Source organism: Pseudophryne corroboree, chromosome 8 (genome assembly GCF_028390025.1).
Source record: "Pseudophryne corroboree isolate aPseCor3 chromosome 8, aPseCor3.hap2, whole genome shotgun sequence".
NCBI classification, from domain to species: Eukaryota; Metazoa; Chordata; class Amphibia; order Anura; family Myobatrachidae; genus Pseudophryne; species Pseudophryne corroboree.
In genome coordinates, this window is record NC_086451.1 from 398,247,379 (window position 1) to 398,271,815 (window position 24,437).

The 24,437-nt window shown below is 43.5% G+C and overlaps 1 protein-coding gene across 1 annotated transcript in view; it reads right to left on the reverse strand.

Moving 5' to 3' along the window:
• Nucleotides 1–4,949: 4,949 nt before the first annotated feature.
• LOC134949278 (cytochrome P450 2G1-like) overlaps nucleotides 4,950–24,437 on the reverse strand; it is a 108,239-nt gene continuing 88,751 nt past the window's right edge. Inside the window, exons 6-9 of the mRNA XM_063937773.1 lie at nucleotides 14,847–14,988; nucleotides 12,793–12,980; nucleotides 5,648–5,789; nucleotides 4,950–5,336 (exon numbers count right to left, since the gene is read on the reverse strand). Of these exons, the coding sequence (XP_063793843.1) occupies nucleotides 5,155–5,336; nucleotides 5,648–5,789; nucleotides 12,793–12,980; nucleotides 14,847–14,988 (654 nt within the window). The 3' untranslated portion in view covers nucleotides 4,950–5,154. The remainder of the gene's footprint in view (nucleotides 5,337–5,647; nucleotides 5,790–12,792; nucleotides 12,981–14,846; nucleotides 14,989–24,437) is intronic.

Below are 24,437 nucleotides of genomic sequence, written 5' to 3' on the forward strand. Positions count from 1 at the left end.
CTTGCTATTCTCCTCACCCATGCCAGCCACATTCAGCACACTGCCGCCGCCCACGTCCTCTGCTGCCCAGGGCCTTCAACTCCGCACCGCCGCCAACTACACCCCCTTCCACTGCTCATCTCAGGTACTCTTACCCTGCTTCCCTATGTCCCTGTACCTCTCCTCTCCCTCTCTCTGTCACTGTCCCTGCTGTCAATCTCCCTGGCCCTGAATTGTGGATCATACTGTGTGGCATATGTGAATTTTGTCTTCATCTACTGTATGTTGCGTAATGTGATTTTCGGCTCATTCTGTGTGCTATAATGTGAATTTCTGCTCATACCGTGTGCTATATTGTGATTTTCAGCTCATTCTGTGTGCAATAATGTGATTTTCAGCTCATTCTGTGTGCTATAATTTGAATTTCGTGTCATACTGTGTGCTATAATGTGAATTTCAGCTCATTCAGTGTGCTACAATGTGATTTTCGGCTCATTCTGTGTGCTACAATGTGATTTTTGGCTCATTCTGTGTGCTATAATGTGATTTTCGGCTCATTCTGTGTGCTATAATGTGAATTTCGGCTCATTCAGTGTGCTACAATGTGATTTTCGTCTGATTCTGTGTGCTATAATGTGAATTTCGGCTCATACAGTGTGCTATAATGTGATTTTCGGCTCATTCTGTGTGCTATAATTTGAATTTCGTGTCATACCGTGTGCTACAATGTGATTTTCGGCTCATTCTGTGTGCTATAATGTGATTTTCGGCTCATTCTGTGTGCTATAATGTGAATTTCGGCTCATACTGTGTGGTATAACGTCACCCGGCTCCATAGCAGTGCATGCTAATATGGATGAGATTGTCCATATTGGCCTGCATGCATAAGTGACCCAGCACCAATGATGAACGAGTGCGGGGCTGCACATCATTCATCGCTGGTGCCTACATACTGAACGATATGAACTAGTTCTCGTTCATTAAAGAACGAGAACGTTCATATCGTGCAGTTATATCGCCTATTGTGTAGGGTCCATTAGCTGTTTATGGACCTAATTCTTGTCGCATTTCATTTTAGCAATAATCGCAAACGAGCAATTTTTGCAAAAATATGCCACGGTAACTGTGCATGCAGTCAAAGTGCGTTTGCATCCCTGAAGGATGCACTTTCATTGACAGCGGCGGGGAGTGCCGTAACTATGTGTGTGTCAGGTGTGTCTGGCACACAGCGCAGTCGCCCTGAGGACGCAATGGCCCCCATTCCCTAAAGTCAGCAGCTTGTAATGAGTCAAATTGACTCATTACAAACCGCCTGTGCCGGAGGAGGAGAGGAGCAGCAGCGGGAGCAGCGGAGAAGGAAGAGGAGGGAGGGGGTGGAGGGAAGGAGCCGCAGCAGCGCTATGTAATTGGTGGCAGCACCGCTGCAGCTGTCCCTCTCATTCCACATAGGCTGGCCGCCGCTGCTGTGAATGCTGGGATGCGCTTCCCTCATCCCAGCACACACAGCAGTGGCGGCCAGCCAATGCGGAAGGATAGGGACAGCTGCAGCGGCACTGCCAGCAATTACAGTGCACTGCTGCGGCTCCCTCCCTACTCCCCCTCCCTCCTCTTCCTTCTCCCCTGCACCTGGAGCTGCCAGCACCGAGGAGCCTGACTGACTGAGCCAGCAGAGAAATGGTAAGTATAATTTATTCTGTCTGCCTTAATGTGTAAAAAGGGGGATGCTGTCTGCCGTAATGTGTAAAAGGGGGACGCTGTCTGTCGTAATGTGTAAAAAGGGGGACGCTGTCTGCCGTAATGTGTAAAAGGGGGACGCTGTCTGCCGTAATGTGTAAAAAGGGGGACGCTATCTGCCGTAATGTGTAAAAAAGGGCTCTACCTGGTGTAGTGGCGCTACTGTGCGGCGTAATTTGAATAATGGAGACTACTGTGCACCGTAATATGAATCGTTATTATTTTGTGGCCACACCCCTTCCCCATGAAGCCATGCCCCTATATTTTTTGTGCGCGCCTACGGTGCGCCCTGCCCCTATTTTGCATACAGGTTGGCGCCAATGCCCTATCTTGCACACAGCACTAAAATGTCTAGTTACGCCACTGGCGGCAGGCATTGGGGGCCGGCGTAGCTGCGAAAGGGGGTCAGAGCTTTTTTGGGGCGGCTACGTGACATCACACGCGCCCACTGCAACCCAAAAATTGGCGGTGCATCGCCTGCATACGCAGCCTAGCTACGTCTGCAGGGGGACATCCTTAGTTTCTGCTTCAGCGATGGGATCTCAGTTATTTTGTGATCGCATCGCTGGATGCCAATTAGCATGCTGGACGGACCCCAGCATGCTACAAAAACGATTGCAGATACTGCTTTTTAGCAGAATATGCAAACCAACCTGATTAGGGTCCTATGTCACTACTATTGCCATCGCATTCAGTGATATACAGGAATTCTGATTTACAAGTAAAACTAGTACAAAAACATTACTAAGGATGTGTGTGGTGTGATATGGGAGGAAGTCCATGGGGGGTGACACCATGAGTTACCACACCGGGTGACACCAACCCTAGTGACGCCTCTGGGCGCTAATAAGGATTTTGATCAAGAGGATGCTGATGAGGATGTTGTTTGTGTTAATTAAGCACCAGTGGAAACAGTTGTTACCCATGATATGAAAAAGTTAATTCTCATGCCTTGGCAAAAGCCAACAAATTCCACCCCATATATATATATATATATATATATATATATATAGTACTTTCACTGCTATTTCCCTCCCTACATGGTGACGTAGAAACATTCCCACAGCTTGGACACAACGGTCTTGATTTTTTTTATCAGAAGCTACTGTGGCTGCTTTTCCATTAGGTACCTACTAGCTAATGCAATTGGTGACCTATCTGGGGCCACCATCAGAGGGGCACAGCCAGTGCACATGTATGGGATTTGGAGAGCCTAGTGGATCTGCAGCATGACTTGCTACCATCGGGTATTAATTTTAATATTTTTCCAACTGTTTACTCAATGCTGCATGGTACAAGGTGTTAGCCACTGGAAAATCGTAGGGTGTGTGTATGTGCGTGCGTGTGTGCGTGCGTGTGTGCGTGTGTGCGTGTGTGTGTGTGTGTGTGTGTGTGTGTGTGGAGGGAGGTAGACATGGGGCACTGCATATGGCACTGTTCAATCACTTTGCAGCCTCATCAAAGGGGTAGTCCGGTCCAAACAGTATCTGTTCCCTATGGAACTGCAGAGCACCAGCAGAGTGAGAGTGGGAAACAACAAGTAGATAGTGTTGGTAAGGTAAATAAATCTAGCTGTCTCTCTGTCCCAATTAACTTTTTTAAATGGACTTTTTTTTACTGCCATTAGTTTTCATTTGTTTGATGAATCAATTATTTTTTTTCAATTTATTATTGATGCATGGAGTACTATTCTTGGGTGCAGAGGGTATACATTCGGTTTTGGGTTAGTGAGGAGCAATGCTAAGTTTCAAAAGATCTGCATTTTCCTAACTCAGTAGTCATCATTAGTATCGAGACTTACACCCTCCGCATGCTGAGTGCAGGAGATCCATCTGGTACAGGAATCCAAAGTTCACATGCATACTACAAATGAGCATGGAAGCCGTCCTACAGTACATGCCTATGACACTTTGATGAGAAGAATCAGTTCTGTGTTATCATATGGTCGCGGCCCAGAAACACCCATTTCACGGAAAGATTGCTCAATCCTTCCACACTTTCATTCTCCATCTGTGTGTATGCATTTGGTGCAGCGCATGTGCAGTCTGCAGTTGCTTTCTATGCGGCTTGCACTCAGAATAAAGCCTAGCATGTCTACATTCAGTGTATGCAAATGGGATACGTTTATGTCACACATGCCTAACACTATGCAAACATTGTGTAATCCAATAACGTCTGTTCAGCCAGTTGAGATTTACAGTATATACAGTGAGTGGGTGAGCTATGATTGTGACTCTGCTGCTTATGCTGTGTTTTCGGTTAAAGGCCCGAAGGTTACTCAGATGACCGATGGTCATGCAAAGTAATCTGATGGTGCATCTTGAGATGCACCAGCGGATCACGGAAGCAGTCAGTAGGCATCTATTTACACCAGACGCCTCCTGCTGCATTTGCATATTAGCTGCATGGTATTGGACAGTCACTTCCTTGCAGCTGTACAATATTGTACAACTTTTAATCAGGCCCTATGTATTTATCTGTCACTGATTAGTGATGTTCTTTACATATCTATGGAGATAAATTTTATAATATATATAAGCCATAATTCAATTAGCTGTTGTACAGTAGAAAACTAAGGGTAATTGACCCCTGGGGCTATCCAAGTAGCCCTGAAACCAGGAGTTACCAGGATTATTTTTTTCCGCCAGAATCAGAAAAAAATCCCAGATAACTAGCAGATTTACAGGTGCTGCGACACATTTCCCAAAACCTGTTTCCATCACATACCGCGATCCATTTTCCAAAACCTGTTTCCGTGGCATGCCGCAACCCAAAACCTGTTTCCATGGCATGCCGCAACCCAAAACCTGTTTCGGTGACATGACATTATCTCCATATATCTTGGTGAGTTGGCAATGAATTTCAGCTGCTGGTGTGCCCTTTAAACTCAGGAATATGACCACACTAAGTGCCTCAATATTTGACCATGTTTTGGGACAGTATAACTGAAATGAGGCACAGTGTAATGGCCATGAGGGGAGGCAGTGGTCTACCTATTCTGGTCTGGTGGGAAAAAAATAGAGAACATTACACAAATTTACACTATTACTTTACAGTGTTCCATCTTTCTATCACCCATACAATTCACACATGTTGCTTATGGTATCACCAGATATTTTTTTAGCAAAAAAATACAAATGACTCATTTCATCATAACACCAGCCTCACTGTAACATTCATTTTAGTCTGTATATTAAGCAGTCATACAGTAAAAAGGATTACTATATTAAACACTGTTTTAAGTTTACTATAATGTTTATTAATCTTAAATATAGTCAGAGATTTGCAATGGTGACTTAAAGTATACTCTTACAGTTTTCTTATTCAACTCCTACAATATACGGTAGCATAAACTTAATAAAAATAGAGGTTTCCATTATTGACTTGAAATAGCTGTGACCATTCGCAATAGTCTACTTGATTGTTCAGTGTACATCATCTCTAGCGAGGTACAAATGATAGCTCATAGTGGATAGGGGCATTTAAAAACCCAGCCATTTTTGGAGCAATATCGGACTCAGTGAATTCAGTCTTCGAAGTCAATTTATAGTGCTGCAAGATGGTGGTGAGGAAAATAAAAATTTCCATTCGAGCCAGGCTTTCCCCAGGGCAGACCCGTTTTCCTGTAACAAATAATCATGTTCCCAATAAAGATAACAAAATAATTAATTTACAAAATGTCTTTGATTGTTAGTGATCTTGAGGAATGAAAGATATAAAACTTTCTTCTATGTATAACCTTAAACATACATTATGCTGAGAGATTGTATCAGTACTAGAAATTCCTCATGTAGGTCTACTTTGTTCAACAGACTGTGTTCTGTGTGATGGGAATTTATCAGTTATCTTATAAGACAGACGATGAGATGGATGAAATGTTTTATTTTTTTCATGCCCATAAGGTTTAGATTCTGTTTGTTATGAAGAGACTTACCTGCCGAGAAAGCCATTAAGGCATCGTTCTTTTGAAACTTGCCATCCTCATTCAAGAAGTGGTTGGGGTTGAATTTGTATGGAGTAGAGAAACATTTGGGGTCACGGTGAACGGTGCAGAGCAGAGGGTAGATTTCTGTGCCCTGGGGGAATATGATTTTAATTACGGTAACCTAGAGACATGTATCAATAGATGGCACATCATCAAATACAGATTGTATATAAAAGTCTCTAAGGGACTCAAGCAGAGAAATTATTATGCTGGTTTTAGAAGCATGTCTTACATGAATTTACACTGTGCATGCCCAAAACATGCAGTCACTTATGACTGTCTGTGGTTGGATGGGTGACAATCAATCAATGGTTGCAATTTAACACATGTAAAGTTAAGCAAGGACATGTTTTTTAAATGCCAGGGAAAAGATGCATGTTTGCCATATTATTTGCTGGTGATCAGAGGTAGATGCAAATGATTGGAAGAAGGATTTCTAAGCCTGACATGGGTAGCAACTCAAGACTGTGACAAATTGTGTGATGAACTATGGGCCACAAGTATGCTTAGTTAAATAGGCAGTATCTGTCCAATGGGAGTTTGGGTATAAGTTAAGTATTATTAATGACAAATTATTATCAACCAGAGCTTCCCAGACTGGGTCCTATCTACTCATACTAATCTGACTTCCCTGACTTTGTGGTTATTTCTCTGGTTTGTTGGTTTCCTGGACTTGTTAAGTGAGAGGGTGCATCAGAATAATAGCTATAGTGATACACAATTGCCATATGTTCCTTTACAGTAAGGGCTTGCCTGATTCTGCCTACCCATGGGTCATCAACATCACCCAACCTGGTGGGTCTTAATTTTTGGCATAAAATGAAGGAGCAAGAATAAATAATTTTAATAGGTACTAGGGCAAGGATGCTGTGCAGTGCCTAATAGTTTGCTTCTAATATGCCAACATGTTTCCTCTAGTTCAGGTCAACAATAAATGTGGACCATTTTAACACTTTATACAGTATATATATATATATATATATATATTTATTTATATTATATATAGCTACTCTGGCTCTCGATCAACATTTGAACCTAACACACTAAATCCATCTATTAAGCCAGTGGTCCTCAAACTTTTTTGAATTACGGCGCCCTAGAATATCAGAGGTTTTTTTTAACACTACCCCATGGGCAAAAGTTTCTTAAAAATAAATTTAGAGAGAAATATTACATTTAGTAAATTCTGTTAATATGTCATCCTTAGGTTTAATTGTGTGGTGAGGGACAGGATTTGCTTCTGTTTGTCCACATATTTTATGATTAGCAGCCACCAGCACTGGTTTTGCCTGTTACACTGAACATAAATAATTTTAATTGGTCCTGGATCAACAACCCAGGGCACCTCTGCAAGTGTCCTGAGGCACCCAAATGGTGCCACGGCACACAGTTTGAGAACCACTGTATTAAGACATTCAGCCAAATGCTGGAAACAGCACACAATGTGGTACATGATATAAAGTACCCAAATTTATCAAAGGAAGAATTTGAGATGCTTAAGAACTTGAGTAAAAGGGAAGACATTGTTATCAGAAATGCTGACAAGGGTGGGTGGATTGTTGTTTTGGATATTGCTCAATATAGAACAGAATGTGTTTGGTTATTATCTGATGGCAATACATATGGCAGCCTTAGAGTTGACCCCACCAATAGATTTAAAAAGGAATTAGATGGTTTATTGGCAGAGGCTGTTACAGCAAATGTTATACCACCAGCAATAAGTAAAGCACCTGTATTTTATGTTATACCCAAATTATATAAAGATGCAGTTAACCCCCCTGGTAGACCTATGATATCTTCCAGGGGATCTTTATGTGAAGCCGTTTCGGTATACTGTGACAGTTTTCTTCAACCCTGTATTCAAAACACCCCTACACATCTGAAAGATACGTCAACATTGTTACAAAAATTTGATGAAATGGGGACTTTGTCACAAAAAGTTGTTTTGGCCTCCATTGATGTGATGAGCCTGTATACTTGTATCCCCCCTGGGGCGAGGTTAGCAGCAGTCAAACTTCTTATAACAAATATCCCTGTGTATACAGGCCCAGACATTGGGTTTTTTCTGTCATTACTTGAGTTTACCCTCTCACATAATTATTTTCTTTATGATAAAAACTTCTACATTCAGTGAACCGGTTGTGCTATGGGATCTGCTGTAGCACCAGCATTCGCTAATGCCTTTATGTGGGAGGTAGAAGGAGAAATTTTCCTACAAGACAACGTAATATCATCCCAATTATGGCTATATCAGTGCTACATAGATGATGTGCTGATTTTTTTTTTTTGGTGGGGGGTGGGTGATGAGGCAAAACTAATTTCCATCATTGATCAGCACAATGTTACCGATAGTCCCATCAAATTTGCTATGGAGGCAAATTATAACCAAATCAATTTCTTGGATATTTGTATTACAGTACAGGGTGGTGTGGTTGGTACTAGTCTTTATGCTAAATTTACAGACAGGAATAATTTACTCAAACGCGATAGCTTCCATCCAAAGCTATCCATGCTCCCAGTTTGTACTAGAGATGAGCGGGTTCGGTTCTCAGAGAACCGAACCGTACCGAACTTCACCATTCGAGTCCGGATCCGAGCCAGGCTCGGGTTTTCCTGCCTGACTCGGAAACCTGAACGAGGCAAAATGTCATCATCCTGCTGCCGGATTCTCACAGGATTTGAATTCCATATAAGGAGCCGTGCGTTGCGGCAATTTTCACTCCAGTCTCGGAGAGTGTAGTTAAAGTACGTGTCTCCGTCCTCAGTGTCTGTGTGGGGGCGGGAAAGTGGAGTGGCGAGTCTTGTGCTGTGTTGTGCTGCTCAGTCCATTCCAGTGTAGTCAGTGTCTTATGCTGCATCAGTCCAGCCAGTCACAGTGTTGGTGTCCTCTGCTGCTATATGTCCCCAGTGCTGCTGGCTGCTGTATAAGTCCCTTGCATTTTTGCTGTGTTGTCTTGCATCAGACCAGGGGTAGTGTCTTGTGCAGCATCAGTCCAGTGACCAGTCACAGTGATGGTGTCCTCTGCTGCCATATATCCAGTGTAGCTGTATAAGTCCCTTTCAGTGGTGCTGTGTTGTCCTACATTAGACCAGGGGAAGTGTCTTGTGCAGCAGCAGAGGATACCAGTCACAGTGGTATCCTCTGCTGCCACATATCCAGTGTTACTGCTGTATAATTCCCGTGATACTGGCGTATAATTCCCGTGAAATTGCCGTATAATTCTCAGAATACTGGTGTATAATTCTTGTGATACTGCCATATAATTCCCGTGATACTGCCATAGAGTTCCAGTTATCCTGCCATATAAACAGTTATGCTGCTCACGGAGGAAACTCAGCCAGAGCCGGAGCCGCAGCAGTACGAGAGCCACTAGCCGCAGCGGCACAGGAGCCATTAATTGCGGGCATCACAGCCGATTAGGCTAAGTGGATACCAGAACTATCACAGTCGGCACCTCAGGTAGGGAAAGCAAGGACAGCAAATCCCGGAGGCTTTAACAAAAAAATGGACTATATTAAACCACAAAACCCCATCTCTTTTTAAATAGTCACAAAAGAGCTGTAACATTTTTACTAACCTAGGCCCTCATTCCGAGTTGTTCGCTCGGTATTTTTCATCGCATCGCAATGAAAATCCGCTTAGTACGCATGCACAATGTTCGCACTGCGACTGCACCAAGTAACTTTGCTATGTAGAAAGTAATTTTACTCACGGCTTTTTCATCGCTCCGGCGAACGTAATGTGATTGACAGGAAATGGGTGTTACTGGGCGGAAACACGGCGTTTCAGGGGCGTGTGGCTGAAAACGCTACCGTTTCCGGAAAAAACGCAGGAGTGGCCGGAGAAACGGTGGGAGTGCCTGGGCGAACGCTGGGTGTGTTTGTGACGTCAACCAGGAACGACAAGCACTGAACTGATCGCACAGGCAGAGTAAGTCTGAAGCTACTCTGAAACTGCTAAGTAGTTAGTAATCGCAATATTGCGAATACATCGGTCGCAATTTTAAGAAGCTAAGATTCACTCCCAGTAGGCGGCGGCTTAGCGTGTGTAACTCTGCTAAATTCGCCTTGCGACCGATCAACTCGGAATGAGGGCCCTAGTTTCTTTTTTACAGGTATGAGCATTCAAATTATAGTCAAGCGCTCCTTTTAAATTGTTTAAATTGTTATTTCCTTAAGGAGCTGCTATAACGTATGTATACATAGCGCAGTACTATTACACAAAATTATCCTGCCGTATAATTCCATATAAGTCAATATAATTCTGTATAAATCCAGTCCAGTGGTGCTGCCATATCATTTCAGTGGTGCTGTCCTGTGCTGTATATTATTTACTCCAAATAAAGGAGTTATTAATATTTAATCCAAATCATTTTTAGTGTTTGCCCTGTGAGGTGTAGGGGTACGCTCTCTTGTTCTGTATATTGTGTTATATAACTCCAGAAAAATAATGGAGAACAAAAATGTGGAGGATAAAATAGGGAAAGATCAAGAAACACTTCCTTCTAGTGCTGAAGCTGCTGCCACTAGCCATGACATAGATGATGAAATGCCATCAATGTCGTCTGCCAAGGCCGATGCCCATTGTGATAGTAGAGGGCATGTAAAATCCAAAAAGTCAAAGTTCAGTAAAAATACCCAAAAAAAGAAATTTAAATGGTCTGAGGAGAAACATAAACTTGCCAATATGCCATTTACGACATGGAGTGGCAAGGAACGGCTGAGGCCCTGGCCTATGTTCATGATTAGTGGTTCAGCTTCACATGATGATAGAAGCCCTCATAATTGAGGCCTTGACACTTATGTTGGTGTTAGACATGCATCCGGTATCCGCCATTAGTGCAGTGGGATTTAGACAATTGATGGAGGTATTGTGTCCCCGGTGGTACCAAATCCCATCTAGATTCCACTTCACTAGGCAGGCGATAGTGAGATTTTGCCATTTAATTCCAGTGATTTGGATGTATAATTATTAATTCCAGTGATCTTGCCAATTAATTCCAGTGATTTGGATGTATAATTACTAATTCCAGTGATCTTGCCAATTAATTCCAGTGATTTGGATGTATAATTACAGTGATTTTGCCAATAATTCCAGTGATTTGGACGTATAATTATTAATTACAGTGATTTTGCAAATTACAGTGATTTGGACGTATAATTCCAGTGATCTTGCCAATTAATTCCAGTGATTTGGACGTATAATTCCAGTGAATTTGCCAATTAATTCCAGTGATTTGGACATATAATTCCAGTGATTTGGACATATAATTCCAGTTGGAATTGTTTGTGTCACTTGGCTTAGTCATACAGTTACCTCATTGCACCTCTTCGACATCTTTGCATGAGGTGCTGTTTGTGGCCTAGTTTTTGAAAAGTGCCATCCTGTGTGACACTGCCATATGAGTCCAGGGGTACTGCTGTATTAGTCCTGGGGTACTGCTGTATAAGTCCACCAATTGCAGATTTTTTTAAAAGTGACTGGAGCATGCTGCAGATGCTGTTAGTGGACCAAACAATTGCGGCCCTCTCTCAACATTCAGCCACTACATGACACTACTAGATGGGCCAGGTGGTTGTGTCGCTTAGCTTAGTCATACATCAACCTCATTGCAATTCTTTTTTTTCTTTGCATGATGTGTTGTTTGGGGCCTTTTTTTATATCTGCCCTCCTGTCTGCCACTGTAGTGCCACGCCTAGATGGGCCAATTGTTTGTGTCACTTGGCTTAGTCATACAACTACCTCATTGCAATTCTTTTTCTTCTTTTCATGATGTGCTGTTTGGGGCCTTTTTTATATCTGCCCTCCTATCTGACACTGCAGTGCCACTCCTAGATGGGCCAGGTTTTATGTTGTCCACTTGTGTCACTTAGCTTAGTCATCCAGCAACCTCGGTGCAACCTTTTTGCCTAAAATCAATATTGTGAGGTGTGAGGTGTTCAGAATAGACACATGGTTTTGCCCATCTGCTAACAAAATTGCTGCTACGATCAGGTCTGAATTAGGCCCCATGTTCCGTATTCATTGAGAGGTAGAGATTGGGCAAAGAAATTACTACAGGTTGAGTCCAAGTGGATCTTTAAATTAAATACCGAGCACCTGAAGCGGTTAAATGAAGCACTTAATCTTAGATGTTTTCTATAATTATTCCTTAAGACGTGTATTTGGTAAAACTATCAGATTATGCATTATAAATTTGTAGTAGCTATGAATATCGCTTACATAGTAATTAGAATTTATTCTTCATGAGCAGTTTAATATTAAGAGAAGTTCTGCATGTTGCGGTTTCTCATATTTTTGTACATTTATAAACACTAATTGTTACAGTATTTATTGTAACCTGAATGTAACTGTTTTCACTATATATTTTAATTACTATGCAATTGGTTTATTGTACACGTTTTATTATTATTATTATTATTATTATTACCATCATTGTAGCAAAAACAAAAAAATTGGGGCAGTACAATAGCCCAGATGTCTAGTAGCACTAAAGAGTTCAGAGATTCCACGTACTCTTTTAATACAATATAAATAAAAAATAAATAGTGATACTTAGTGTTATCTGGAAATAATTTCTTCTTTTTGCATTATAAGATTAAAGAAAAAAGAAGTAATGTTTTCTAATGTTACTTAAACCTTCCAATGTACACATTAGGATTAATGTGATAAAAGAAAGCTTTTGTAGGGGTAGTGAATACCTTAACCAAAAGAGGCATTCCCAATCCTTTTTAGTGTGTCTTACTCAAATTAATCTTAGTAAAGGCTCATCACAAAATTCATTAAATTCCTCTAATTTATCTGTGAATTGTTCTCTATTTATTCTTCATACCTAATATGTTAAAAAATAATATTGTTTCATACCATAAATTACTTTAAGTTCATCTTTCCCCTTTGTCTAGAGAACAAGAAAACTTTCAAGAAAGGGAAATGCATTTTCAGTGGAGTAAACTTCCAAGAATCAACATTTAAAACCTGAGAAACATATAGCTTTTACAACATGGACATCTTTTTAATGGCATTACTGATTTTAGTAAGTACAGTCTGGTTACAGACTGCAGGGAAAATAAACAATTAGAGGTTCAGACCATACCTTGGGGAGAAGATATCCTTTAAACTGGGTGTCTTTTGTAACCATATGTGGCAAGTTTAGAGGAAGAACATCACCAAACCTTTGAACCTCGTGAATCACAGCCTGTGTAAAATGCATGTGGAACCGGTCATCCATATTTGGAACTCGATCTCTTCCAATAACTCGATCAATCTCTTCATGAAGTTTAGCTGCATAATGCAGTAAATACATTTTTACATGTTAAATTATGCAATAGAGGGTTTAATTAACAAGTTACACAGTCTTTTCTCAAGTCTATTTAAAAAAGAGAAAGATATGATTAGTATCTTTAAAAATCAGAACCCACCCGAATATCGCGGATCTAAACCCAATTTCCTGAGGAGATCCAAACCACAATGAGTCCCAGTTTGAATCCTCCTGCGGTTTGGAATTTAAATTTTAAATCCAAATTTCGGATTTTGGATTGCAAAATTACATGATTTTACCTGTTTTTACCATTGTTAAGAAATCCAAAACTCAAGATTTGGATTTAAATCTGAATTCCGAACCAAAACACGATGATGAAATTAGAACCAGAATCAAAACATGAGACTCTGCGCAAATCTCTAATTTAAAATATGAAAAAATATACAATTAAGAACAAATCAGTAAAAAAATCAAAACTAGGTTTAACAGACAGGCAGAGAGGAAAGAGGTTCCCTGCAGTCAGGGGGTTGTTTGAGCATAGAAAGAGAACATATGAAAGTTATGTGTGGTCTGCATAATGGGGAGCTAGTTGGGTAGAATAGTCTATGAAGGTAAGTCTGAATAATAATAATAATAATAATAATAATTATTATTATTATTATTATTATTATTTTGTATATGCACATTCACCATAGTAATCTGAAGCGGACTGAAAAAAAAATCATTAGGTTCTAAATTATTATTAATAAACTATTTTTTTAAATAATACCCAAGCTCAGAGTAAGAAATATCCTTAAAACAATATGAAAAAAATGTAAGCTTTTGCTTCCAAAGTCATTGCTCTGTTATGGCTAATAGCAAGCGGTAGGTGCATTGATTTATGAGAATTTTATTGCACTGAATTATGTTGACATTCACAAAGTTGACAAACATAAGTTGGCATGAGAATGTCATCATAGTTGCAATGTTCAAATTAAATACTGTATGTTGACTTATTCATAATGTCAACACTGCTGTAATGTTAACATTGTTAATATTTCACAATTCTCTCCCTAACCCTAATGTTCATGCTAACGCTAAAGCTAATACAAATCCTAACCATAGCCTTACCTCTAAGGCTAACCCTAACCCTAACCCTACTGCTAACAGTATGACCAACCCTATCCCTAATGCTAACCCTAACATTTGCTAACCCTAATGCCAAACCTATCCCTTTTCCAATGTTAACATTCTGTCAAGGACAATACAGTATTTTGCAAGTGTCAACAATAATGATGTTGATATAATCGATATCGCTGCTGCTTACTTTTAAGCAGAAGGTGATGCTTAGATATGGAAAAGCAGGAAGCGACAGGTATAAGTAGACTTTCTCCTCCATGCATGTGTGATGAAAATGTGATCCAGTGCTGCGTCTGAGGATGCAACATCAGATCACTTGCGACACCATCAGCCAGCTGAGTGATCTATGAGGTCATGCAGGCTGTCTGTCTCAGCCTTGTCTAAGAGGCCAGCAAATCTACAATGGAAGACAGAGACCTGGTCTTAGCACTGCCACAAAATGTTTTGTGAAACAGCTGCCATCGCTACCCCCTCCCAGCCCCCAAATGACTGCAGACTACCATCTGCAACTGTACTGTGTTATTTTTTCCCTACATCTACAGTACAAAAGTCTAATTTGCATGAACAGAACGGGACTTTGCCTCCATGAGAACACCATGTTATGCAGCACAGTTCCACCCTTTATTCATAACTGTAGATGCATTCTAAATATATGACTCTTAATTGCCCATGTGTGTCCAATTTCAGGTATACATTCAACTCTGCATCAGCCCCAATGGGTGGTTGTACTTGTCCTACATCTTTGTTTAATTGCTATATTATCTACTTACCTTGTATCTCAGGGTACCTCAGTAAGATAAGTACTGCATAACGCAGGGTAGTGGCCACCGTTTCTATTCCTGCTAAAAACAGGTTATGCATTGTTACCAGAAGGTTCTTCATATTGAATTCTGAATTGGGATCATTCTTCTCCTGCAAAGACACCAGGGAGGTCAAAGGTCTCCAAATACTATCAAGTATTAAGTATTGACATGTATGGCAATATCCTGTATATGTAAAAAAAAACTGCAGTTACACAGAAATAAATAAATTCATGAGGGTGAAGCCTGTTATTTGCTCCTAATTAACCCTTGGCTTGTAATCTATTTTTGTACTTTCTTGATTCATTTCTTGATGCTGTGAAAAAGTGTTGCCTATATTTTTAAAAGTATAATAATTGATCGCTTTAACTCCTCGGTCCTACATTCACAGTGATTTTATATTGTGATCAGTTATCTTGCGTATACATAGCTGCTAATACTGTGTTCGAGATTTGTTGAGAAAGCTTCTACACCATCTTCAATGATCCAAGTAATTTTGTTTTGCCCATTAATATCACTCTGACTCCTATGAGTCATACCTCAGAAGATAATTCCCCTTTTACTTCTTCCACCACTGCCTGGTTTTTCTACACAATCCTTGTGTGTTGTAGTCTCTCATCTTCTACATACAGTAGCTTACTGGCTAATGTTATGTCATTTCATGACTGTCAAGATATATCCCTGGCCCATGACTTTCAAAACCAACCTCTCTACCCTCATTCCCAAAAACCCATTTCTCCCACCCCACATGGGGAATATTCTTCTACATTCCTACAAGTAAACCAAACCAAATTTCCCTCTCCTTAAGGCCTTTGATTCTCCGTCAAAGTAGGACCTCAGTCTACAGAAAAATATTTGAAACACTGCCACTCAAAAGAGAGAGTTAACTTGTACATATACACAGAATAAAATATTAATTTAAGAACAAAACAAAACATTTATTACATACACTAATACATGCAGCTGGTGTTGCACATTTTACAAAAATGAATAAATAAAAAATAATAAAATATAAAATACAAATCTGAAAGCAGCTTTGTGTATTAATATTTCACAGCTTCTGATTGTTATATGGAAAATAATATGGATAACATATTATCTACCAATTATATTCTTATCTTTACAACAATGTTTGCATTTTTTATCAATCAACCTCCAGCAATCATGTATTAATTATAACCAGGCATATCAAAGCAGCCATATCCAATTATCACCTAGGATTGTTTTTATCTTAACAACAACAGATAGTTATTTAATTATTAGCTTCAAGCATTGCTGATATAGCTGGTTAGTGTTTAAAGCATAAGTTGTTTTGTAACAGTTTCCAGACAACCTCAACAATTAATTTGTTTCTTATATCCAAATAGCAACAGACATTAATTATATCCAAATAGCAGCAGATGTTGTTAGTCACAGTTTCTGATTTCAACAAGTTATTACTTAAATCCAAGCAGCAACAAATGATTCTTTGTTTATTCCAAGTATTGCAGAGCTCTTCCCAATCTATTCCCCAGTCAGTACTGTACTTCCCAATCTATTCCCCAGTCAGTACTGTACTTCCCAATCTATTCCCCAGTCAGTACTGTACTTCCCAATCTATTCCCCAGTCAGTACTGTACTTCCCAATCTATTCCCGTCAGTACTGTACTTCCCAATCTATTCCCCAGTCAGTACTGTACTTCCCAATCTATTCCCCAGTCAGTACTGTACTTTCCAATCTATTCCCCAGTCAGTACTGTACTTCCCAATCTATTCCCCAGTCAGTACTGTACTTCCCAATCTATTCCCCAGTCTATTCCCCACTCAGCTTGTACTGACTCGGGAAGAAATTGGAAAGTTTTCTGAAAATGGACATCTGGTCCAGGGGTGGATTGGGATCGAACACCAGCCCGGGAAATTTATGGAAGCAGCCCTAATGGGGGCAGAGTCTGTTGAGGGGCAGGGGTCTATTAAGAGGGAGGGGTTACTCCTCAGAGGTCCTGATTCTGAGATAGACACAGTTGGGGCCTTCTTTGCTTTACGCTATGTTAATGTTTACCTGCAACTTTATGCATATGCTGCTACAAAGCTGGCTGTGAGTGCTGCCTGATCAGCTGGCATCCTGAGAACAAGGTACGTTCTGCTCCTGTCCAGTCCCCAAACCATACAATGTGACTGGGGACGCCATAACCATTACATCAACATGATAATGCAAATAATGTAATTAAAAATAACCTCTCTGCCGGGTCCCCTTCAGTGCTCAGTTGCTGCTCTAGCCAATTCAGTGAGAGTGTGGGAGCTAAGGTGGCGGCCAGTATAGTGAACCCGGTTCCGACCATCGCTATGCTGCTGCTCCTGAGACAGGATCATTGAAGACACCTTTGGCCGGGGCCAGGGAGAGAATTCTGCAGGGCTGGTTAACTTTCTCCAGGTCCCCCGTTGGTAGAACAGCTTTACCACTTTTCAGGCCTAGTGTCACCTGGAAGTCCTTTCTAGCCTAACTTCTGGATTCTGTTCCAATGAACTGCAAGTACTGGAAGCAGTGTAAGCCAGCCCAGTCTGAGTGTGAATCAGCCTGGCTGAGGAGGGTATGGGACCGGTCCATCGGCATTTGTCATGGTGTCCTGGTGGGCCAATCCGCCCCTGCTCTGGGCCTAATTCAGGTTGGTTCTCAGTGTACGGTCCAACCACAAATAATGAGAAAAAGATGCAGGCACTTGCGCAGTGCCCGTCCTGCACATGCGCCCGCTTTTTCTGTGAGGGGCCGCAGAAAAAGCGATCACCTCAGCCTGTCAATCAGGCAGAGGTGGTCACTGTGGTGGGTGGGAGGTAATGCTCCATTTCCAGGGAGGAGACAGAGCATTGCGGGGAGGGAGGTGGCCAAACAGGTGCAGTGCGGCACAAACTGGGGCATGTTGGGAGCCTGATCATGGTGGCTGTGTGACGTCACACGCAGCTGCCGTGATCAAGAACATGGCTGCGGGCCTCCAGCTAAGCTGCGCTGGCAGGAGCCATTCTCAGTTTCTGCTCACAAGCAGAAATTGCGATGCGTTCGCAATTTCTGCTTGTTGAACGGGGGAGGTACCGGTCAGCATGCTAGGTAGCCTTACCCTGCGATGGGCAGCCCCCAGCATGCGATCCAATGGATTGCAAATTCTGTAAATTAGCAGAATTTGCAATCCTTACTGAATTAGGCCCTCTACTGGGTATGAAGGTTATTCACTGTTAAATCTATATTTGAGGAATCTATTGAGACTATACCTGGACTGCTAACCAGACCCATATGATTCTGATTGAGCACCCATAATACCCCATTCAATATTATCACTACTGGGTGGAATTACTCTCTATATTCTGAGAGTTGTGCTATTGGATGTCATATGTCTGACTGAGATATTCTGCAGAGCCAATTGATGTCGCAAAAGATAAATGGATAAATTACTTCATATGAATTACTAACCACCACATTCTTGCAATACTAACATATTAATGGCATCAACCCTCAATGGGATGCAGTTATGTGACCGGCGGTCAGGAGACTGCCAATCACAAAACATCCCCTTACACGCCCCCTTAGAATCCCAACAGTAGGCATGCTGACTAGCAGGGACTATTCCCACTCCTTGGTGTGCACGACACCCATAGTGTGGGAATAGAACCCATGGCGAGCTCAGCTCGCCACTGAGCCCGCAGCGTGGCGAGTGCAGCAAGCCCTCAAGGGGCTTGTTGCACTCTCCCCCCCCCCCCCCTCCCCCATTGGCAATCCTGATGCCGGGATCCAGGAGTCGATATGGTGACTGGTGGTCTCCTGACCGCTGGGCATGCATACACAATCAGTACACGTGGGTTGTCAACAACAACTTATGACCAGCTGTTTATATAAAAAATCTACAATGCTTGGTATGAACATATAAGGAAGCATTTGATGCTGTTTTGATTGAAGTAATAACTAGTGATGAGCGGGTTCGGTTCAGTGAAGTTTCTAGCGGCGGGCGAGCCGTGCACACTTTGTGTGTCCTTATTTCCTCTCCTCCCTCTTCCCGAGCGCTCCTGCTGGGGGGGCAGAGTTTCGCGGAATGACGCGTTTGCGTCGTGACGTCACGACGCAAACACGTCATTCCACGAAGCCCCGCCCCCCAAAGCAGGAGCGCTCGGGAAGAGGGAGGAGAGGAGATACGCCTGGAAGGAGGAGGCGGCCGGCGCGAGGGACGTGAGGCGGCCGGACCCGAAGAGCGGGAAGATGTAAGTAGTATCTCTCTCTCTCCCCCTTCCTTCCCCCCCCACTTGACACCTGCCTGCCGCACTGTGTAAAATGGGGGCACCTGCCTGCGTACTGTGTAAAATGGGGATATCTGCCTGCCGTCCTGTGTAAAATGGGGATACCTGCCTGCCGCACTTTGTAAAAAGGGGGCAACTGCCTGCGTACTGTGTAAAATGGGGATATCTGCCTGCCGTACTGTGTAAAATGGGGATACCTGCCTGCCGCACTGTGTAAAATGGGGATACCTGCCTGCCGCATTTTGTAAAATGGGGGCACGTGCCTGCCGCGCTGTGTAAAATGGGGACACCTGCCTGCCGTGCTGTGTAAAATGGGGACACCTGCCTGCCGCGCTGTGTAAAATGGGGACACCTGCCTGCCGCGCTGTGTAAAATGGGGACACTTGCCTGCTGTAATGTGTAAAATGGGGACTTTTAAAAAAAATTTTTTTTTCCTGTGGTGGGCGTGATGATATCAGACGAGGCCATGCCCACTTTAATGAGACCACGCCCATTTTAATCAGGCCTCACACCCTTGTCGGGAGCGCGCGCGCCTTCGACGCGCACATGCTTTTCTTTTTATAGCTATGTGTGTGGGGGGGGGACGCTATTTTTTTTTAGAGCAATGGGGGGGGGCGCATTTTAAAATCTCGCACTGGGAGCCAAATTGTCTAGAAACGGCCCTTGTTCGGTTCCTCGGAATCCGAACCCCCCCGAACTTCTACCTTTTTACACGGGCCCGAGGCAGACTCGGATCCTCCCGCCTTGCTCGGTTAACCCGAGCGCGCCCGAACGTCATCATCCCGCTGTTGGATTCTCGCGAGATTCGGATTCTATATAAGGAGCCGCGCGTCGCCGCCAATTTTCACTCGTGCATTGGAAATGATAGTGAGAGGACGTGGCTGGCGTCCTCTCACTTTGTTTCAGGGGGCTGCAGTGCAAATATCTTTATTCTGGGGACCAGCAGTATTATAGGAGGAGTACAGTGCAGAGTTTTGCTGACCAGTGACCACCAGTATTATACGTTGTCTGCCTGAAAAACGCTCCATATCTGTGCTCAGTGTGCTGCATATATCTGTGCTCACACTGCTTTATTGTGGGGACTGGGGACCAGCAGTATTATATAGGAGGAGTACAGTGCAGAGTTTTGCTGACCAGTGACCACCAGTATACGTTGTCTGCCTGAAAAACGCTCCATATCTGTGCTCAGTGTGCTGCATATATCTGTGCTCACACTGCTTTATTGTGGGTACTGGGGACCAGCAGTATTATATAGGAGGAGTACAGTGCAGAGTTTTGTTGACCAGTGACCACCAGTATTATACGTTCTCTGCCTGCAAAACGCTCCATATCTGTGCTCAGTGTGCTGCATATATCTGTGCTCACACTGCTTTATTGTGGGGACTGGGGACCAGCAGTATTATATAGGAGGAGTACAGTGCAGAGTTTTGCTGACCAGTGACCACGAGTATTATACGTTCTCTGCCTGGAAAACGCTCACTATCTGTGCTCAATGTGCTGCATATATCTGTGCTCACACTGCTTTATTGTGGGGACTGGGGACCAGCAGTATTATATAGGAGGAGTACAGTGCAGAGTTTTGTTGACCAGTGACCACCAGTATTATACGTTCTCTGCCTGCAAAACGCTCCATATCTGTGCTCAGTGTGCTGCATATATCTGTGCTCACACTGCTTTATTGTGGGGACTGGGGACCAGCAGTATTATATAGGAGGAGTACAGTGCAGAGTTTTGCTGACCAGTGACCACCAGTATTATACGTTCTCTGCCTGCAAAACGCTCCATATCTGTGCTGCATTGTAGTATATAGTAGGAGTACAGTGCATGATTTTGCTGACCACCAGTATATAATATATAGGAGTACGGTACAGAAGGCCACTGCTCTACCTACCTCTGTGTCGTCAAGTATACTATCCATCCATACCTGTGGTGCATTTCAGTTTTGCACAGTTTGCTGACCACCAGCATATAATATATAGCAGTACGGTACAGTAGGCCACTGCTCTAACTACCTCTGTGTCGTCAAGTATACTATCCATCCATACCTGTGGTGCATTTCAGTTTTGCACAGTTTGCTGACCACCAGTATATAATATATAGCAGTACGGTACAGTAGGCCACTGCTCTACCTACCTCTGTGTCGTCAAGTATACTATCCTTCCATACCTGTGGTGCATTTCAGTTTTGCACAGTTTGCTGACCACCAGTATATAATATATAGCAGTACGGTATAGTAGGCCACTACTCTACCTACCTCTGTGTCGTCAAGTTTACTATCCATCCATACCTGTGGTGCATTTCAGTTTTGCACAGTTTGCTGACCACCAGTATATAATATATAGCAGTATGGTACAGTAGGCCACTGCTCTACCTACCTCTGTGTCATCAAGTATACTATCCATCCATACCTTTGGTGCATTTCAGTTGTTCGCAGTATATATAGTAGTAGGCCAATGCTATTGATACTGGCATATAATTCCACACATTAAAAAATGGAGAACAAAAATGTGGAGGGTAAAATAGGGAAAGATCAAGATCCACTTCCACCTCGTGCTGAAGCTGCTGCCACTAGTCATGGCCGAGACGATGAAATGCCATCAACGTCGTCTGCCAAGGCTGATGCCCAATGTCATAGTAGAGAGCATGTAAAATCCAAAACACAAAAGTTCAGTAAAATGACCCAAAATCAAAATTAAAAGCATCTGAGGAGAAGCGTAAACTTGCCAATATGCCATTTACGACACAGAGTGGCAAGGAACGGCTGAGGCCCTGGCCTATGTTCATGGCTAGTGGTTCAGCTTCACATGAGGATGGAAGCACTCATCCTCTCGCTAGAAAAATGAAAAGACTTAAGCTGGCAAAAGCACAGCAAAGAACTGTGCGTTCTTCTAAATCACAAATCCCCAAAGAGAGTCCAATTGTGTCGGCTGCGATGACTGACCTTCCCAACACTGGACGGGAAGAGGTGGCGCCTTCCACCATTTTCACGCCCCCTGCAAGTGCTGGAAGGAGCACCCGCAGTCCAGTTTCTGATAGTCAAATTGAAGATGTCACTGTTGAAGTACACCAGGATGAGGATATGGGTGTTGCTGGCGCTGAGGAGGAAATTGACAAGGAGGATTCTGATGGTGAGGTGGTTTTTTTAAGTCAGGCACCCGGGGAGACACCTGTTGTCCGTGGGACGAACATGGCCATTGACATGCCTGGTCAAATTACAAAAAAAAAATCACCTCTTCGGTGTGGAATTATTTTAACACAAATGCGGACAACAGGTGTCAAGCCGTGTGTTGCCTTTGTCAAGCTGTAATAAGTAGGGGTAAGGACGTTAACCACCTCGGAACATCCTCCCTTATACGTCACCTGCAGCGCATTCATCATAAGTCAGTGACAAGTTCAAAAACTTTGGAAGACAGCGGAAGCAGTCCACTGACCACTAAATCCCTTCCTCTTGTAACTAAGCTCCTGCAAACCACACCACAAATTCCCTCAGTGTCAATTTCCTCCTTACACAGGAAAGCCAATAGTCCTGCAGGCCATGTCACTGTCAAGTCTGACGAGTCCTCTCCAGCCTGGGATTCCTCCGATGCATCCTTGAGTGTAACGCCTACTGCTGCTGGCGCTGCTGTTGTTACTGCTGGTAGTCGATGGTCATCCCAGAGGGGAAGTCGGAAGACCACTTGTACTACTTCCAGTAAGCAATTGACTGTCCAACAGTCCTTTGCGAGGAAGATGAAATATCACAGCAGTCATCCTGCTGCAAAGCGTATAACTCAGGCCTTGGCAGCCTGGGCGGTGAGAAACGTGTTTCCGTTATCCACCGTTAATTCACAGGCAACTACAGACTTGATTGAGGTACTGTGTCCCTGGTACCAAATACCATCTAGGTTCCATTTCTCTAGGCAGGCGATACCGAAAATGTACACAGACCTCAGAAAAAGAGTCACCAGTGTCCTAAAAAATGCAGTTGTACCCACTGTCCACTTAACCACGGACATGTGGACAAGTGGAGCAGGGCAGACTCAGGACTATATGACTGTGACAGCCCACTGGGTAGATGTATTGCCTCCCGCAGCAAGAACAGCAGCGGCGGCACCAGTAGCAGCATCTCGCAAACGCCAACTCGTTCCTAGGCAGCCTATGCTTTGTATCACCGCTTTCCAGAAGAGGCACACAACTGACAACCTCTTACAGAAACTGAGGAACATCATTGCAGAATGGCTTACCCCAATTGGACTCTCCTTGGGATTTGTAACATCGGACAACGCCAGCAATAGTGTGCGTGCATTACATCCAGGGCCGGCTCCAGGCCTACTAGCACCCTGAGCGAGAAAATGTAAAAGCGCACCCCCCCATGCGCGCGCCGAAGGCGCGCGCGCTCCCGGAAAAGTGGGTGTGGCCTCTGGAAAAGTGGGCGTGGCCTCATAACTTCATATCATCAAACTATAAACATATTTTCACACAATTAGCAGCCTTACACATAGCCACAGTAGTGTTCCTTACACACAATGTCTCCAGTATAGTGCCAGATACACGACATGCCCCGCAGCAGTGCCAGCTACACATGACATGCCCCGCAGCAGTGCCAGCTACACATGACATGCCCCGCAGCAGTGCCAGCTACACATGATAGTGTTCACTTTTTAGGGCATGGTGCTGATCACAGGGAGGGCACATTTTTAAGTTAGGAGGGCAAAATGATGTACATACTGCTTGTTGTTCCCATACCTATATGTCAAAGAATGGACAGTGCGCGCCGAAGGCGCGCAGCAAAAATTAAGGGGAGTTACTTCGTGGGGAAGGTACGTGGCCACATAATAGTGGCAATTTGCATTACACCACACAGTAGTGCAGCTAATACACACTGCACCAGGTAGAACCTCCTATACACTTTGCGCCAGGCACAGCACTGAGACACATTGCCTAGCCACAGACGCCTAGCGGGAACACTACATGACACGCCCCCCAGCAGTGCCAGCTACACGCGACAAGCCCCCCAGCAGTGCCAGCTACACGCGACAAGCCCCCCAGCAGTGCCAGCTACACGCGACATGCCCCCCAGCAGTGCCAGCTACACGCGACATGCCCCCCAGCAGTGCCAGCTACACGCGACATGCCCCCCAGCAGTGCCAGCTACACGCGACAAGCCCCCCAGCAGTGCCAGCTACACGCGACAAGCCCCCCAGCAGTGCCAGCTACACGCGACAAGCCCCCCAGCAGTGCCAGCTACACGCGACATGCCCCCCAGCAGTGCCAGCTACACGCGACATGCCCCCCAGCAGTGCCAGCTACACGCGACATGCCCCC